Here is a 20,488-nt window from a genome sequence, read left to right as displayed (position 1 = left end):
AAGCCACCTAGCAGAGGAGTACTGGAAAGTCATAGTTGTGTCATGTGGCCCGTGGATATGGGCTGGTACCAGTAACTTCAGTGCTCTGGCATCCACCAGATACCACAGCAGCTGTCACATGTATGATGAGCTGCAGCTCGGTTGTGTGCGTCTTAGCAGCGTGGCAACCTGTGGCACTCTGTTAGGCAGCTGGTGACTGGATTGTAAGGTGCCAGCCAAGATGCCACATATCTCTTTACTATGGAGGAGATGGCAGTCATCTCACTGCGTAGTTCGGAACTGTGATGTAGGTGACAGCTGAGGGCATGGCAGTCTCATTCCTTTATTGTTTCTGCACCCATTTTCAGCAATATACTACTGTTAAAATTTGTATAGTGTACTGCAATTCCAGTACAATTAGGCTTATTTTCCATTAACCAACAAATGGGTATTTTGACATGCAATATTAAGAACAGGACCCACAAAAATTCCTAATGCACTGATACTTTAATTTAATCCAGTGCTGCAGTTCAAACACTTGCGGATGTCAAACATGTTCTCATAGATGCATTTTTTTACTCTAAATATGAATTAAAGTATATACACAAACACATAGTGAAACACCTAAAACTTGCACAAAAAATATTTGAGAAATGGGAAGTGCTGTTGATATGCAGTTTTCACAGAATGAGTTGCTAGTCAGGGGCTTGTACTGTTAGCCAATAAATGGATAGCAATAAAACTTAGAAAGCATATTTTTTGTGCAAACATACACCATATAATGTTATTTATATCAAACATACCCATTGTGCTGGCTCAATGTAGGCTTTAATTTGTGAGGGAACATTCGAATTTGTGTGAGAGTTCTTCATAGAAGTTCGTGGGCGATTTCCTTGGAGTGAGGTATTTTTATTATCAAAAGCTCTGGTTTCAAGCCTCTGCTTTGAAGTTGCATTCCTTTCACCAGAAAATCTTTTACCCGTGAGAGACTGTGCCAGTAATCCTGCAAACACAAAAATAATTATACATCTCTAAAACTCAGTACTCCAAGTGCAGCTCATGATGAACAAAATATGAAAATTTGAGATACTACATTAACCTTCCATTAATACAGAAAATCTGAAAGTAATCACAGAATTAATACAATGAAAGGATCGTTCTACAATTGAAGAGTAAAACTGAAAAATGAGATGAAGCAGTCACTTGCATTTAATTGTAACTGTGAGATTATAATGTAGCAAAATAAATCCCCCCCCTTACAATCTGATTTTTAGAAACTAACTGTAAAATGGAGAACTGTGGTTTTTGCTTTCTTCCCAATGACAGGATTTCTTGTTTAAATTAATGAGCAAAATTGGAAAATTCAAAGGTATAAAGTGTAGAATTCCTAATCTCATTGCAGAAAAAACCTGTCCGACATGCTGAGCAACCCAGTGGCCTATGAGAGAAACAGACAATGCAAAGCATTTCTCATATCATTTGTTGATCTAAATATGACAGCACTCAGTGACTTGCAACAAAATTTACATATAATTTCAAGTCTTTATGAAACTTTTTTCACTGACACCAACCACAAAATGCCAAAACAAGAATGAAGTTTATCACTTATTACATTTTCACTGTTCATGCAGTAAAACTGCTGTATCAAACATGACATTTTTTAATTAATTATTTCTTTACTACTCACCATATTTGCCACACAATTTACATACCACTGAATATACCTGCAAAATTACGTCCCTGCGGGATACATAGTTTAGGAGATATGATGTCATGAACTTTGAGATGTGTGAAAAACTAACTTTTACTTAAAATGGATCACAAATCATGCAGCGTTTGACAATGAGACCACTTAGCGAATTCTGACAAACTTTAAACATATTTTCAAACTTTACATCAACTTTTTCTCGCTTATATGCTTTATGTCAAATATTTGAATACATTAACTTATTCATAAAAGAATCAGGAGTTTGAAGTTGTTTTATACATTGTGTGCTCCGTACACTGGCACCAGCAGACCATGTGGCATAGAGGTTACTAGAATATCGAAAGAAGCCAACAACAAGACTCGCTGGAAACACACCGCCAATGCCCTCTCAGCTGCCAGTATTTAGGATCACTGCCGTGGACCGGAGGACTGTTGAGTTACATCAGTTCATTCCAGTTAGTTCGAATCTGTAAGCCACGGAGTTCCAGCATGTCACCAAGACAGAGCCGCAGACTTAGCCTCTAGCACAGAGACAGGCAGCACATAGAAGCACATAGAAACCTCATAGTGAACGTAGTGGACTTCTATTTCAACAGCATTGAGGCTACATGGACTACACAGAAGAGAGCCTGTACCACAGCACATGGAATCTTATGTTAAGTAACTCTTTGTTTATGAATAAAGAACCCAGTTATTAATTGCATGCTGTTTGTGTTATAGGAGGAGGATACCAGCCATTAACCAACATCCCCTCCTAGCTTCCCAAGGCACAGCTCTACAGAGACAACAAGACAACATAAAAGTGGCTAACGAGAATACAACACATGGGAGATTAATTATTAAGGAATTGGGGGTTTAGTGGTAATATTAAATAACAAATATTTGCTGGTGATCAGATCTGAACTGACGATCCACGGCACCCCAGCTAGCGATACTAACTGCTGCTTCACCATGCGAGAAGCACAATCTGTAGAATTGCTTCCTCTCCTGGAGAAAGTTAGATCCACAGTTTCAGAAGCTTTCATTCGAGCCAACAACAGCATCCTACATCTAGATCTTGTCAGTGGTCCTCTGCATGACAACAGTGGAGGACTCTTGCATTCAGGTCATTTTGTAATATCTTCATCTTCTTCATTATGATGAGCATCAAGTAGCCCTCCATGACCATCAAGTAGACCTTCTGTTCCCTTGAACAAGAGGTCTCCATCACCAATCTATACCTTAGGACTGTAGTAGGGCTACATCAGGGGACATAGACAAGGTATCTACATGTTTTGTCTTCCTGATGAAGGGCCATAAACCTCAACTTTGTATATGATGTCTGACAAGCCACAAAGGATATGACACAGCCCAAAGTAACATTTTAGAAACCATCTCAACAGTATCTTTTTCCACTCAGGACTAAAAATTCATAACAAATCTCCCAGGCTGTATCTCATAGGTGGGTGCTTGGTGTTACAGTGCTACTGGTCAGTCTGTTGGGCATCCAGGGGCCATAAGTGAGCCAGCTGTCTTGTTTCATCGATCCTGGTTATGAGGTGTTGCACATAGTCATTCTGATTATTGTCTGGTGGAAATGGGAATAATGCATCCACTATTATTTCAGCCTTGTGACTGTGGAGTAGAAAGAACATTATGGAGGCTGTAGTGTGCAGCTTCACTGTGTTATATGTGAATGCCACACAAGACAGTATTGTACCCCAATCTCTCTGTTTGGCATCAATGTACACCAAGCACATATCTGCCAATGTCTTATATTAAAGCATTCAGTGAGGCGATTCGGGTGTGGGTAGTATGCACTTGTCATCCATTGAGAGAAGTCGCAACATTAAATTACCTCTGATACTAGTCTAGACAGGAAAACTTTCCAATGATTAAAGAACATCACATGGAGTGCTCCATGCTTGTGACTGATCTCTTTTACATGGAACCTTGCATTTTCTGGAGCTTCAGAACTTGGCCAGCTCTGGTGGCAGCTTAGTGGGTGGAATAATTGCTGCAGACTATCTTTTGATTCCTCCAGTGGATGGTGCTGCTGCAGGTGACATTTATATCAGATGCCACGGAAGTAACTGTGCCATATGCTTCTGCTGCTGGCACTCTTTACAGTGGCTCATAAAGCATCTAACAGAACAATATAGACCTGGTCACTGGTACCTAGGTCTGATTCTGTTTGAAATCTTCCTGAATACCAAGTGACCATATGTTGGAGCATCATCAAAATACTTCAAGATAGTCTGCTGTAGATGGAGTGAGGCAAAGAGCAACCATTCATGCCCCATGAGATCACAGTTCCTCTTATCCAATTTCCACTTAATAAGTGGCACTCTCCTTTGGTCAGTTCCTCCTTATTCAGTGTTTGATGATTTTCAGCGGTGTTGAATCTTTTAACATAACACATATGGTGGCGAGCTATCAGCAACCCAAAGTTATTGAAACCTTAGAGTTGTCAGTAACAGGTTGGTTAAGGAGCTGAGGCGAGGTATGGAGGTGCCGAGTCGGGCTGCGGCCAGCCACAGTGACCAGGGTCAAGCGGTCGCCAGCCGTGGCGAACAATTTAGAGGAATGGAAGTGGGCTTTACCAAGGCTTGGAACGGGTGAGATGAGTATTGGCTTGCGTACCAGCACATGGATGAAAGAACTGGAACTGAAGATGATGGTTGTTGCAATATGGTAGATTGGGGTTACTTACAATGAATCACATCAGAGTAATCTCGGCACTGAGGTGCACATATTGAGACATTAATATCATGTATACCACAAAAACTACAAAAGTTACATCGTAACAGCAAGTGAATACTCTTATGAAAATCATTAAAAATTAATAACAATTACAATGGTTCAAAATAAAAATGCCTTTTGCATGTTGCACATTAAGCTTTTTATTTAAATTGTGCACAAGATAAATAAAAAAACTTAATGTGCAGCATCAGAAGGCATTTTTCTTTTAGCCACTGTAATTTATATACAGCTGCTGCGAAAATGACCAACACAAGAAACTTATTGTGATCTTGACAAACAAGGTATTACATAATAGCGGAGGATACCAGCTATACCTTTTTAATTATATAAATGCGCAAGATCATCGTATTCTCCTTGCTGACAGAACATGAATACAGCACGGCATTCCTCATACCTTACCCTTTGTAACTATGTATTATATGTATGACTTAGTATGTGAATCCTAGTTTATTTAATTAAATATTAAATTTGGGCTATAATAAAGACTCTCAACACTTTACAGTGATAATTTTATCGTAATATTTGATACCAACACTGAATAAAGCACAAAGGTATGCTTCTATTGAACGGGCAACCTTTATTTTTGATTATGCTTTAATGACAATTTCTTTGTCATTTATCACAAGCACATGTGCACAGATTTCATGTTTTATTTTATACTACATAAACTATTATACATAGGATAATGTATATGATCTGAGGGGGACTGGGAGAGAAAGACTTTTAACATATATGTTGTAATTGTAGTTTGTATAGCATGTATGTATTTTAAATGATGGTCCCTTTTCTGTACTTTATGTTCATTGTAAATTTTGTCAGCAAAACAAAAGGCTTGTAAGTGTGAGCCAATGATAGCTCCAGATCATTCTGGCTGGACAGTCATACAATGAAAATGAGTCCTGGAGGTAACATGAATGTTCAGGAGCTGATAGCACGAGTTTAGGACTTGGAAAGTGATAGGTTTAGGGTTGCAAGTGGCCACTTGAATACTTTCAACATTTTGAGTCGAATGAGACTAAGTCAACTGGAACTTTAACCTTTTGTGAATGCTAGGCAGTGTTGAGTGTTGAACATTGATTATTTTTGCCTGCAAATATAGAATTATTATTGAATAGACTGTGGGCATCAACTCATGATCACTAGATTTCTGATATGTTGATTGCCATAATGAACTTTACTTATTTATGGGCTGGTGAATATTTTGTGTTTAGTTTAACAGAATGGGACTGGGCTTTTTTTTCACAGACCAATGTTGTGTAAATAGTAATTGGGGAATCTACTACCACTTTAAATACTCAATCAAGAAATCTGATATTTTTTTTAAATTTTGTTTCTTGGTTAAATGGAATGCTTGTATGGCATTTATTGGCCGGGATACCCCCTTCGGGGTTCAGCCGCCGTATTGCAAGCCTTTTTAGTTGATGCCACTTCGGCAACTTGCGTGTCAATGATGATGAAAGACACCACTTCGGCAACTGGCATGTCAATGATGATGAAAATGACGATGGACACACAACACCCAATCCCCTGCCGGGAATCGAACCCAGCCCCTCTGCGTGGTTGGTGGTAACGCTACTGCTGCGCTATGGAGGCAGAATGTTTCATGGTCAAACAATATCTGTAGGACCACCATTTTGATATGTGTATTCTTTACCTGATCAAATAAATCATCAGTGTCAACTACATCAATTATTCTAAAAACAAAGATGATGAGACTTACCAAACAAAAGCGCTGGCAGGTCGATAGACACACAAACAAACACAAACATACACACAAAATTCAAGCTTTCGCAACAAAGTTGCTTCGTCAGGAAAGAGGGAATGTTTCCCTCTTTTATATTCACATCAATTATTCTTATTTTTATTAATTTCTGCTTTTACTGCAACTTGTATTTATTTAAATTCACATTACTTGCTGATGCTTGGATAAATCTGAATAAAATATCACAGGACAGTAATATTTCTACAGCAAATTTAGCTGTTGGGCATGAAAGCAGACTATGAACAGCTCAACCTTACAATGATAACAAGCCAATATTCCAAATACAGCCATGCATTGCCCAATTGTCTCTCATGTTTAATCAGATCACAGCGATTTCCACAGGAAGCACCATTAGGTGAGTTGGAGTCGTCCCTCTTTTTAGCAGAAATGTCATTTAATACTTATACTGATGCTTGTAATGTCATTTAATACAGTGAGGACCGAGATTTCATCCACTCTGCTGTGTTCCACTAGAGGATTAACTGAAAGGCGGAAAATGTCCTTATGTTTGTGTGCACTTTTGTATATCATTGTGACGTTATACTCCTGAACCCTCCACACCCATCTCGCCTGGAAACCCGACAGATCCTAAGTTAGCCAGGATAAAGAATACTGGTCCATCAAAATGATGAATGGTTTTCCAAATAAATAAGGATGGAACTTGTTGATGGCCCATCAACTGCAAGGCAATTTTTCATGGTTCGCCAAATAAATATAGATGGAACTTGTTAATGGCCCATCAACTGCAAGGCAATTTTTCTCGGTTGTACAGTTGTTCATCTTGGACTTGAAGAATACTCTTTAAGCATTGGTAGTAGAACTGCAACTACCCCATAATCGTGTGTGTGTGTGTGTGTGTGTGTGTGTGTGTGTGTGTGTGAAGCTGACTGTACCCTTAAAAATTAGTAGAAACAAATGTGGCTGTAACTTCAAAAATTTGATAAAAGAAGTGAGAAGCAAGAGGATACAGAACTGCACTCTCTCTTTCCCAATCTCACCTCCGGTCACCAGTGCACTCTCACTGGCTCACATCCTGTAACAGAATGCTAAATGATCAGGTGCTCTAAAAGTGTTAATTAAAACACATGAAAGACAAGAAGATACAAAGGAGTATGTGGTTGGCTGATCACTTACAAAAAATATGGATGAGCCAGACACCCGATAGTACATTAAAAACTTCACCCTAAAGTTTTAGGAAAAAGTACAGCATTTCACAAAACATTAAAACATGTACCACATTTGTCTGATTGTCAATTAAAGTAGAGGGAAAACCTGTTGGCAACTTATTTTCTTCCCTACTATCAGACTATAAAATAAAGTCCACTAAAATGTAGCACACCATGATCTGTATGTCACAAGCATTACACATCAGAGAGCCCTCTCACCAGAAAAAGAAGGCGTGCGTCATAGGGCTGTATTGTATGCCAAGAAAAGTGAGAAGAACCTCATTCTGTCTGCATGGATGGAAGGAGGTACACCATGAGTGAGTAGTTAACTTAATCATTTGCAGCTAATTGTCAATTCTAGCCATTCTTCTTCCCATCAACACATGACTCTACACTGCAACACATTAAGACACCTGCTTCCCCAGTCTTTGTAGGCGGAGAAGGGCATCCTGGATAATCAAGATTACTTTATCTACTCGGTACAAATGTTGTAGAGAGGTAAGGACACTCTGGAAGGTGGAACAGACACAGAATTTTGCATGTCATCTGCTCCATTGACCTCAAGATCAGTACAATTCTGCATCAAACACAGTGGATTCTTGAGGCAATCAGATCTTGAGGACTCTATCTGTGAAAACAACAGAGCAACCAACAGTGTCCCCCTGTTTCCTCCCATTTGTGAATACAGCTATATAGCTGTGGGACTCTTTTAAAATGTTGCAAAAGATTGTATTAAGAACACATGCAGGAGTGCAGCCTCTCCTGTACTACGCTAGACATAAAATTACTCTGGTCAAATGCAGTAACTAAGGTAGCAGTCAGTTAAAACCGTGGATTTGATTTGTGTTTGTACTTGCTCCACACTAAGTGACTACTGTACATGCTTCATGTAGATGCGAAATGACCTTGATGCCTTTAGACAACTGGAGATGAGGTGTTCCATACCTGGACAAACAACATTACCATACACTGGTAAAATGGAAGCATTGAGTATCTTATATGCTTGACACACCATGAGGAGTTGCTGCCATATGGTGAGTGGCACAGAGAATGGGTATGGGGCTGGTCCTGTAAGCACCTGCATACAGTCTGATACCCTCATAATGGTCTCATTGATCCACACACTGAGCACCCACAGCATCATCACACAAAAGCCCTATAAAACTGGAGCACTCACACTCTGACAGACCCCCCCCCCCCCCCCCCCCCAAGATCTGTGGCTAAGACATTTTAAGACATTGTGCTTTGTGGGTCCTCACCTTCAGGTTCTTTAGGTGTGGTTACCTCAACAGTTTGGAATCAAAAAATGTGGCCCAGAAACTTTAAGAAGTAGAATGGTGTTTCTCATAGGCAAATCAGGAAAATTAAAAATATTATGATGATGGTTAAAATGAAACACACACACACACACACACACACACACACACACACACACACACACACATGCAAAGAGAGAGAGAGAGAGAGAGAGAGAGAGAGGCTTATCTGCAGAAAGTGTAAAACCCTTCTTTGCGGCCCACTCCTCCGACCTCATCACCTTAAGTCGTAACTGACAAGTTGCTGTTGCGGAGTTGGAGGAGGAACAAAAGAAACTGCAAAATCATCCACAGATAAGGAGCACTGCACAGGACTCCTTACCACAGGCATTATGCAGTTTATGGCTATAACAAACAGGGTGACACTTTAAACATTTCCCAAGGGAACACCATTCTCCTCCTAAAAACTATATGACAGCATGTCACCAACTCGGTACGGAAAAAGTGTGTTTAGATAAGGAGAACCAAATAAATATGTATAGGTGGCTGTGAAAGCCTCATTGGTAGAGCTCTCTCAAAATATTGTCTCTCTAAGTAGTGCCGTACATCTTATTGATGTCAAAAAATATCCCTACACAACGCTGTCTATGTTAAGAAAGCCGGCTGGATAGCTGCCTCTAGCAGGATCACATTGTCGATCAGAAACCAACATCTCTAATATCGAAACTGAGAGCAGCTAAGGAGCAGTCTCATCTCTAAAATCCACACCAGATGCTGGTTGACAATTCACGCCAACGTATTTCCTATACAGCTCACGAAGGTGATGCTTCATTAACTACTGGGATACATTTGTTCCTTTTTCTTTTGATTTGAGGAGAGGTATCAAAATTGCCTCCCTCTATGAATTACAAAATTGTCCTTCTGCAACAATGAATTAAAACATTCCAGTAGGACTGGATTCGATGCTGTCTGCAAGTGTTACAGGATGCTGTATCGGATTTGGTTGTGACACGCAGAAAGAGCAGTAGTAATACTAAGAATAGTTGACTCTGAAGTCCAACTCATGCCTCCCAATGGTTGCACAGCAGTGGAGGAATGGCTGGTAATGTCAATAATCATCTCAAAATGATCTGCCAGAGTCTGGGTGATGGGCTGTTTGGCACCACCCCTGCTTCAGTACCACTGCTATAGTTAAATGACAGTGTTAACTATAAAACCTACTGAAGGCTTCCCAAAAATTTTTAGAACAAATGGAGCAGGAATGCATGCAATGATCTATTCTCACTCTCTCTAAGCATTCATTGAGCTTTGGCTCTTGCAACATGAAAGACTGTGAGGTTTACTGCTGTTGGGCTGCACCTAAACTGTCATACAGCTGCATGCCTAACCCAAATTGCTGAGCAGCACTCTTCAGTCCACAATTGCACAAACTGCCTTCGAAGATGGTCTGAGGACTTCAGAGTGGATAAGTTGGTGGCATGATGGATCGTACATGTGATGTCATCCACCCACTCTTGGACACTGCCTCAGTAGTCAAACATAGCCAGGTGGTTGAAAAGCATCAACTTAGCTGTGATTACCATCCATCTAGATAGCTTCCTTTCAAGAATTATGTGGACCTAGAGTAGCACATGATCAATGGAATTGCGTCATTAGCAACCTCTCACTGAGCAAAATCTGTAAGGGCTGAGTAGCAGAAAGAGAGATCTATGGCTGACAATGATCCAGTAACAATACTGAAATAAGTTGGATTGCATGTGTTGAACATGCACAGCCCTTGACACATCATGAGGCTCTGGCTCTCTAAAACTCAATCACTAGTGCATGTAAAGGTTGAGCCCTCTAATAATTTATGGGAATTGAAGTTTCCAAGTAAGAGAAATGGTTAGCGAAGTTGATCTCTAAGAGCCGTGAAAGCCTCAGGATCTAATACTTCCTGTAGCAGTCAATACAGGAAGCATATTGTGACCCTGTGACCCACACGAACTTCAATGGCAACTGCTTCCAGGTCAGGAATGAGGATAGAACAGAGGAGTGGTGTGTGTTATTGACAAACGCAGCCACCCCTCTCCTGGCCTTTCCCCAGTCAGGTCATCCTTGTGGTGGAGGGTAAAGCACTGTAGCATGGGGGCATCAATAAGCGTAAAACGTGTAACAGTTGTTCTTGTGCTAGGAGATTCAGTTTCTCTACATGTTTGCTGACACCATTGATGTTCCCCTATAGTATATCAGTGAGATTTTTCTTTTGCCCTTGCTCTCTGCCTTACTAACAAGCCACTTTTGTTAGTCGATTGCTGGGCTGTGACATAAGTCTAAGTTGGCAGAGCCCATTCTTGATGGCCCATTGAACTGGTGACAAAGATTGGTACTAAAGACTGATACATCTCTTTTTCAACATTCTCTATTACCTACTGATGTGTGGGTTTAATTCATGGCTGCTAGCTCCCATGTACTCAGTCCAACATTTCTGGCTGCCATAAACTGTTGTATCTCTTCTCATGCCACCCATGTATGAGAAAGGCAAGATCATGGAGGTTGTCCACAACAGCCCGAGGAACCACATTCAGGAGTCAGTCACACTTCTCTTGTCCAACTCTTTTCTGTTGGATTTCCTTGATGTCCTAGCATAACTTGAATTCTTCTGCTGTTATGACATCCTTTACCGGAAGAGCTTGGTGGCTGTCTTCTGCGACATCTTTCATAACATGTGAGATTTTGTCAGCTTCTGAACTGTCCTGTGACCAAACAGAATTGCTGCTGATTGTCATCAAATATTTTTCAGTTCAGTCTGGAATGTGTCTCTGCTATTGAGCTTCTCTTCATGTTCTCAGACCACTGTTTGGCTGTGCCATCCATGTGAAAGTATACATTTACCAAAAACATCATATCATCCCACCAGTCATATTTGGCAATTTGGTTGAATCCTTTGAGCCATTTTGTCAGGTCTTGTCCAGCATCTTCGAAAAAAATTGATGGATGCCAAATGTGCAGCTGACTTACTGCTGTTTTAGTATCCATTGGTCTCATGAACACACAAACCTTAGGAATGAAATACTTCTTGTATTCTGTTCTCTGTCCATGTAGGTGACAGCTTTTACATCACCTAATTGGAGTCACAGTGATGTAGATGTTTTGAAGTACCCAGTGTCCCCACCATGCAATGTCATGTCACGTCCAAATCCAAAAGCAGAATCAGCAATATAGTACACCACTTAGCACAGGAAGAATGTTTATTAAGGACACTGGAGGGAGATTGCTGCTATTTAGGCAAACACTGAATATTCCTGAATATGCAAACATTACATGTATAACATATTTATAAGATCTTCTAGAAATGACAAGTACTAGACAACAAATAAATGTCGGCGATCAGATTTGAAATGGACATCTGCAACATATCAGCCAGTGACACCTACTTGTCTATAAAACACTAGTGCAAATAATGCCACGGCAACATTTAGGCAATTTATAATTAGGGTATAGAAAACACATACAATTTTTCAATTCAATTTTCAGTATATTTGGTATAATCAATCCATGAACTATGAAGAACAGCAAAGCTTTTTTTCATGTTGTCTACTGTACATGCATGTTACCAAATTACTGAGTGAATTAAAATGCCACTAGAAAATATGTAGAAAATACATCATGTGTAAGAACTCCACAGTTTAGTGAAAAAACATAAAGCATATACGGTAGTGCATAAACTATTATTTTTGTGACATTTTACATAAAAATATGATAACATAAATATCTTAATAAAACTTTTAATAGTGCATAATTTCCATAAGCAGTATGCAATCACTCGATGTTGCATGAGAGTGAGTGCCTGATGTGGAGAGACTGGAGAGCACACTTGTCTTACATTCTGAATTCCAAAACTCATAACAACATTAACGCATCAAACACAAACTGACTTTTCAGTACAAAATCAGATGTCAGCTATCTTTTCACCAATCAGTTTTCAATTCTGATGAGGACAATGCAGTTAATCACCAAAAGCAAAACTGTCAACTGTATAAGGCATGGCAAGGGATGTGAAACCCACATGGTAAGGTAACTTCTCCAAACTTTTTATTTCAAAATTATCATTAACATGCACAGCAAAAATTTCTAAACTGCTGTGTTTCAGAAGATCTGCAAAACTGTATATCTGATTAATCCTTGACATAAGGAAGGTGATAAAATGCTTTCTAATAACTAATGCTGCATTTAATTGTCTTCATAACATATAAAGTACTATCCAAAGCATGGTGCATGAGGTTAGTGGAGCAGATATATCATCAGCTGGTAGAATACCAATTGCACTTCAAGAACAAAGATCGCAGAGACTGGAGTGTGACCGAGCGAGGTGGCGCAGTGTTAGCACACTGTACTCGCATTCAGGAGGACGATGGTTCAATCCCGCGTTCGGCCATCCTGATTTAGGTTTCCTGTGATTTCCCTAAATCGCTCCAGGCAAATGCCGGAATGGTTCCTTTGAAAGGGCACGACCCATCCCCTTCCCCATCCTTCCCTAATCCAATGAGACCGATGACCTCGCTGTTTGGTCTCTTCACCCAAACAACCCAACCCAACCCTGGAGTGTGAAAGTAGCACTGGAAATCAATCTCTGCAAAACTCTAGTAAGAGTCTTGATGATGATTGGTGGTGTTGTTGCATGACAGCAAGGTCTTTAGCACAATAGAAAAATATTATATGATGAGTTTCGTTAAAAAGCAACTTATGGAATTATAAAATTTCAACTACAATTAAAAACAATAAAAATGCAGCAAAACATGCATGTGTGCACACACACACACACACACACACACACACACACACACACACACACACACAGATCAGCCAGCCACTCTGCAAAACACTAAAATGTCCAGTAGTGAAAGCTTGATCATAATCATCTCAGCATCAGGTAAAACAGAGGCAGACTTCCACTTAAAACTGCTTCTGCACACTTATCGAAATTTAAAATGCACTCATTTAATATGTGACATACAGTGATTTGCACCAAGCCACAGGTAGCACAGACTGGGAGGGGGGTTCTTCTTGCTGGCATAAAAGGCCATGTTTTAGGAGACAGTGCCCAATTGAGAGACAGGTGAAGGCCATTCATCCAGCCTGAATGATCAACATGTGGAACGCCACAGCTGGATAGATGGCTTTACCTGCTGCAGCTATTTGTCCCTCTCTGTTAGTCACTCCTTCTCCCACAACTGCATGGATCTCCAATTCACCAGGAAAATGACAGCCTGCATATTGGACCATTTTCTAAGCTGGGTACACATGCTGCCATGATGGTAAGGCACTAAGGGAATCAAAGTAGAGGAGAAACCTTTTGCCTTGGCACCTGAGGTAGTCCCATTTTGGGATTCATCAGTGTACACAACTTCCAAACTGAAACATCTATCTAAAAAGTTAAAAAACAGAGATTTAAATTTAAATCTGCAGTCCACGCTTTCTTGAATTTTGTCAAGTCTTAAATAACTTTGGGCCTCTTTAGTACCCAAGTTAGAGATCTGCTCCAACCTTGGTGTAAAACAACCAGCCACACCCACTTCTAAAAGTTAGCCCTTCATGCTAAGTCCATAGGGCCTCATCACCTATTGTCAATAACAATAAAGCTCTTCCATTCGTGGTCAAGTAAGGGTATGGTGCATAGGTGTGTATGGCATGAAAAGTGTTTCACACACCTTTCATACCATGAGGAGATGTCGCCTGATGTGAATGCTCACTGGCCTCAGTGTAAAGGCTCAATATCTGGCTGTTTCTGAAGGCACCAGTAGCCAGTTGAATTCCTGCATGGTGCACATGTCAGATATTTTCAAATAAGAGGGTTGTGGAGATCCTTAAACTGTACGCCCATAATCAGGCCAAGATCACACGAATGGACTGTGAAACTGGAGCTGAAAAATTCAGTCTGGTCCCCTTGAATTGTGACCAAGACAGTTTCAAATACTAAATGCTTTTAGGAACAGTCTATTAGGTCCTAAGGAGTGACAACCATGTAAGTTTAGAGTCAAATGTGAGGCCCAAAAACCACAGCATGTTTTTAAAATTGGAAACAGTATTCCTCATCCTCAACTCAGGAAAGTTTAAAACAGAAAGTGAATAGTTAAAAATAACATTCACAGATTTCTTGGTGGAGAAATTAAAACTCTTCTTCACTGCCCATTCCTCCAACCATCGAATAGTCAGTTACAACTGACAAGTTGTTGCAAGGCTCAAGGAGCGGAAAAAAAAGCAATGAAGTCCTCAACAAATAAAAATCATTGGACAGGACATTTAACAACTGATGTGACACTATTAACATCTATGACAAAGACAGTCATACTTAAAACACTACCTTCAGGGAGATCATTGTCCTCCTCAATGCAATCTGAGAGGACACCACCAGTTCAAACCTAACCTAGTGTGGTAAGAGGAAGGACCATATACAGGAAGGAAGACATCATCGAAAACCCCACTCATGGAGCTGCCTGAGCATAATATGCCACCAATTATTATCCTCAGCCTTCTTAGTTCCAAAAAATGCATCCAGTAACTGATGCCGGTACAAGAAACCCTGTTGTATAGTCACTTCCAGGAGGGTCACATTATCGAAGGTGGAGCAATATTCTGGGGATCTACAAGGTGTATGATGAAAGTAATGAGACTGAGAACACTATGAGCAATGTGGCAACATGTGTTGTTGTTCTTGTGTACACTGGTGTGTTCATCCCTTCCAGAGGCTCAGTCCAAGTTTCATCTCCGTACAATTATCACGAGTTTTGAGAGCACCATCAGTGATGCTGTTATGCCATAAAGTTTTGTGTTAAACTTGGGGAATCCATGAGTGTTACCTGTGAAAAGTTTAAACAGGGCTTTGGGGAATGTTTCTTATTAAGAGCACAAGCTTTTTGCTGGAACAAATCATTTTTACAAGGCCGAGAGCACATTGAAGATGAACCTTGTACAGCAAGATCTTTAACTTCGAAAACCAAGGAAAACATCAACCCTGTGCATGCTCTTGTGAGATCAGACTGATGTATGATGGGTGATTAGTTCTTAATAGGATTGCCAATGACTACAAAAGGTTTTGTCATGTGATCACAGGTGATGAATCCTGGATTTTTGAGTACAATTCTGAGACAAGGTGACAAAGTGAGGAGTAGTACACTGAGACGTCTCCTTGACCGAAAATAGCTCAAATGAGAAAATCAAAAATCAAAGCAATGCTGATTTGCTTTTTTTTGGCAGTACGGGTATCACACATAAAGAATTTCTTCCTCTAGGACAAACTGTTAATCAAGTGTTTTACACAGATCTTCTTGAAAGGCACAAGAAAAATATGAACTGTGTGAGACCAGACACTGCAGACAAGTGGATGCTGCATCATGACAATGTCCCACGTCACACAGCCACTTCCATCACGAAATTCTTGACCTCAAAATGCATTCCTGTTGTTCCACAGCAGCACCCAATTCACCTGATCTTGTCACTGTGACTTTTTTCTTTTCCTAAAATTGAAAAATGTCTTAAAATAACATCAGTTTGGGACCCTGGAGAACATTCAAAGGAATGTGGCCAGTATGTTAAAAGGTCCCACCAGATGAAGCCTTTCAGTGCTGCTACCGAGACTTGGAACAATATCTTCGCTGGTATATAGCTGTTGAAGGGAACTACTTTGAAGATGATTATGATTGGTTTGTGGGGTGCTCAACTGCACAGTCATCAGTGCCTGTAAAAAGTCCCAATTTGTTCACAGTCCAATTTATTTCTTTTCACAGTCTAATCTAGCCACTGTCACAAATGATGAGGATGATGATGAAATGATGAGGACAACACAAACAGCCAGTCCTCGAGCAGAACAAAATCCCCAACACGACCGGGAATCGAACCCGGGACCCCATGATCCAGAGGTAGCAACGCTAGCCACTAGACCACGAGCTGCAGACGGAACTACTTTGAAGGGAACAATGTTGCTGCCTGAAAAAAATAAAAACTTTGGTAGATAAAAAAATAAGTTTCATTACCCTTCTCACACACCTTGAACACTGAAAGTGACAGAAGCTGCCTGGATTCTATGATCCCGACAAGGTGACTGACCATCCACTTCAAGTTCTTTCCCAAGCAGGTAACAAGGTAACACCACAATAACTACTCAGGCACGTGCAGTCCTTCCCAGGTTTTAAAAGTGTAATTAAAATTGCCTCTTGCCATGAGTTGGGAAAGTGTCCTGTAGCCCAAATGACGTTAAAAAGCATGAGGAGGATTTCTTTGCTCCACCCTGTGTGGTGCCATAACATACTACAATGGATCCTGTCATGACAAGGTGATGTGTCACAAGCCACAAATAATGGAGAGTCCACCTCCCACATGGAGAAGGGACTATTGTATTCTTCATCAGTAGAGGAATTGAAGTCCCTACTCCCTGCCCTCTGCAGCCACTCAGTAGCATCAGAAACCTTAATCCTGATTGGAATTGGTGGTAACTGTGGAAAAATAGGCTGCCATAGTCTGGGCAATGTCTTGTGGGTTGGTCTGTAGTCTTCCACTCCTCACTACAGCAGCCACTGTGTGGCTGTCCCACCTGCTTTATTTATTTCGTTGAACATTTGTTGTTCTTGGTGTCGGCATACTGCGTTGCTACACTGGCTGAAAAATGGTTTTTTTTTTTTTTTTTTTTTTCCATACTCCGCAAGCCACCTGTCGGTGTGTGGCGGAGGGTACCTTCAGTACCTCTATCGGTTCTCCCTTCTATTCCAGTCTCGTATTGTTCGTGGAAAGAAGGATTGTCGGTATGCCTCTGTGTGGGCTCTAATCTCTCTGATTTTATCCTCATGGTCTCTTCGCGAGATATACGTAGGAGGGAGCAATATACTGCTTGACTCTTCGGTGAAGGTATGTTCTCGAAACTTTGACAAAAGCCCGTACCGAGCTACTGAGCGTCTCTCCTGCAGAGTCTTCCACTGGAGTTTATCTATCATCTCCATAACGCTTTTGCGATTACTAAATGATCCTGTAACGAAGCGCGCTGCTCTCCGTTGGATCTTCTCTATGTCTTGCATCAACCCCATCTGGCACGGATCCCACACCGCTGAGCAGTATTCAAGCAGTGGGCGAACAAGCGCACTGCAACCCACTTCCCCCGTTTTCGGACTGCACCTCCTTAGGATTCCTCCAATGAATCTCAGTCTGGCATCCGCCCTACCGACAATCAACACTACATGATCACTCCATCCCAAATCACTCCCAATGCGCACTCCCAGATAATTTATGGTATCAACAGCTTCCAGTCGCTGACCTGCTATTTCGTAGCCAAATGACAAAGGATCCATCCTTCTGTGTATTCGCAGCACATTACACTTGTCTACATTGAGACTCAGTTGCCATTCCCTGCACCATGCGTCAATTCGCTGCAGATCCTCCTGCATTTCAGCACAATTCTCCATTGCTACAACCTCCCGACACACCACAGCATCATCTGCAAAAAGCCTCAGTGAACCTCCGATGTCATCCACCAGGCCATTCATGCATATTGTGAATAGCAACGGTCCTATGACACTCCCCCGCGGCACACCTGAAACCACTCCCACTTCGGAAGACCTCTCTCCATTGAGAACAACATGCTGCGTCCTGTTATCTAGGAACTCCTCAATCCAATCACACAATTGGTCTGATAGTCCATATGCTCTTACTTTGTTCAATAAACGACTGTGGGGAACTGTATCGAACGCCTTGCGGAAGTCAAGAAACACGGCATCTACCTGTGAACCCGTGTCTATGGCCCTCTGAGTCTCGTGGACGAATAGCGCGAGCTGGGTTTCACATGACCGTCTTTTTCGAAACCCATGCTGATTCCTACAGAGTAGATTTCTAGTCTCCAGAAAAGTCATTATACTCGAACACAATACGTGTTCCAAAATTCTACAACTGATCGACGTTAGAGATATAGGTCTATAGTTCTGCACATCTGTTCGACGTCCCTTCTTGAAAACGGGGATGACCTGTGCCCTTTTCCAATCCTTTGGAACGCTACGCTCTTCTAGAGACCTACGGTACACCGCTGCAAGAAGGGGGGCAAGTTCCTTCGCATACTCTGTGTAAAATTGAACTGGTATCCCATCAGGTCCAGAGGCCTTTCCTCTTTTGAGCGATTTTAATTGTTTCTCTATCCCTCTGTCGTCTATTTCGATATCTACCATTTTGTCATCTGTGCGACAATCTAGAGAAGTAACTACAGTGCAATCTTCCTCTGTGAAACAACTTTGGAAAAAGACATTTAGTATTTCGGCCTTTAGTCTGTCATTCTCTGTTTCAGTACCATTTTGGTCACAGAGTGTCTGGACATTTTGTTTTGATCCACCTACCGCTTTGACATAAGACCAAAATTTCTTAGGATTTTCTGCCAAGTCAGTACATAGAACTTTACTTTCGAATTCATTGAACGCCTCTCGCATAGCTCTCTTCACACTACATTTCGCTTCGCGTAATTTTTGTTTGTCTCCAAGGCTTTGGCTATGTTTATGTTTGCTGTGAAGTTCCCTTTGCTTCCGCAGCAGTTTTCTAACTCGGTTGTTGAACCACGGTGGCTCTTTTCCATCTCTTATGATCTTGCTTGGCACATACTCATCTAACGCATATTGTACGATGGTTTTGAACTTTGTCCACTGATCCTCAACACTATCAGTACTTGAGACAAAACTTTTGTGTTGAGCCAACAGGTACTCTGAAATCTGCTTTTTGTCACTTTTTCTAAACAGAAAAATCTTCCTACCCTTTTTAATATTCCTATTTACGGCTGAAATCATCGATGCCGTAACCGCTTTATGATCACTGATTCCCTGTTCTGCGTTAATTGTAATTTGGACAATAACTAATGTAAATAATGTAGCTGACATATGTACAGTTGTGTTTCACTGTCTTTTATTTTCACTGTTTACAACCTCCTCTCCTCCCCCCCCCCCCCCCCCCCAATATTACACAGTTATATGACCAGTGCACTATTGTTCAACTTTCGATAAACCTCATTAATAGTGTGCAGGCAAACCTCCACGTACTGCTACAATAGTTTACTATTGAACATCTACGAGCAGTAAAAACCTAACCACAAAGTTCACAGTTCTTGAAGAATAGAAAGGTACATACAGAGCAGACACTGTCATTGTTTTTACACATGGCCTAACTGTTTAACACTTATTCCACTGTTAATTTGAAGCATTGTTGTTGTCCTAACCAACACAGATTTCTCGTCTGAAACTCTGATGTGGACTGACTGTCTTATGACCAAAAATCGGGTCCTTATATATCATCACAATAATAGGCCCAAAAACTACACACTGTTTCAAGTTAAATTTACAGAAATTACAATTTAAACTTAACTCATTAAATTAACTGATTGCATCAAAAAATTCCATCTTTTTAACAGTTTCTTCTACTACAAGGTTTAGGCCGAATTATTTGTTTAAATGATGAAATTAACATACATCATTATGTGAACAATGCTTCTGAAAAACTGTTAATTACTTTGGAATTAATGACGGGCTGGCTTTGCTAATATGTTTTCGAATAGAGCCAAATAAATACTTTAAGATTACTAATATTTCATCTTCCAAATGTTTATAATTAGTACATAACTTATATTTGTTTAACAGTCAACAATAGAATTTAAGTTATGAAACAATAACTGATTTTGTCCTATAATGAAAGATACTAACTAGTAGTCAAAATAAATTACAAAATCTGATACATACATAAAACTAGGTACAAAATTAGATCTGGTGTTATATTCTTTAAAATTACGGGCCAATCTTACTCTTTTATGAAAATGCAGATTATATTCGCATATGTTTATGGTAACTAGTTAAACAAGAAAAATGAAATTAAGGAGGCAGAA

At 40.5% G+C, this 20,488-nt stretch overlaps 1 protein-coding gene across 2 annotated transcripts in view; it reads right to left on the bottom strand.

Moving 5' to 3' along the window:
* LOC126162842 (cilium assembly protein DZIP1-like) overlaps positions 1-20,488 on the bottom strand; it is a 289,744-nt gene that overhangs the window by 101,202 nt on the left and 168,054 nt on the right. For both annotated transcript variants that reach the window (XM_049919606.1, XM_049919605.1), the window contains exon 12: positions 783-982. In XM_049919606.1, coding sequence (XP_049775563.1) covers positions 783-982 — 200 coding nt within the window. The remainder of the gene's footprint in view (positions 1-782; positions 983-20,488) is intronic.

This window comes from Schistocerca cancellata, chromosome 2, assembly GCF_023864275.1.
Source record: "Schistocerca cancellata isolate TAMUIC-IGC-003103 chromosome 2, iqSchCanc2.1, whole genome shotgun sequence".
Classification (NCBI taxonomy): domain Eukaryota; kingdom Metazoa; phylum Arthropoda; class Insecta; order Orthoptera; family Acrididae; genus Schistocerca; species Schistocerca cancellata.
The sequence above is the reverse complement of the archived record's forward strand: the minus strand, read 5'-3'. Positions and strand labels throughout refer to the sequence as shown.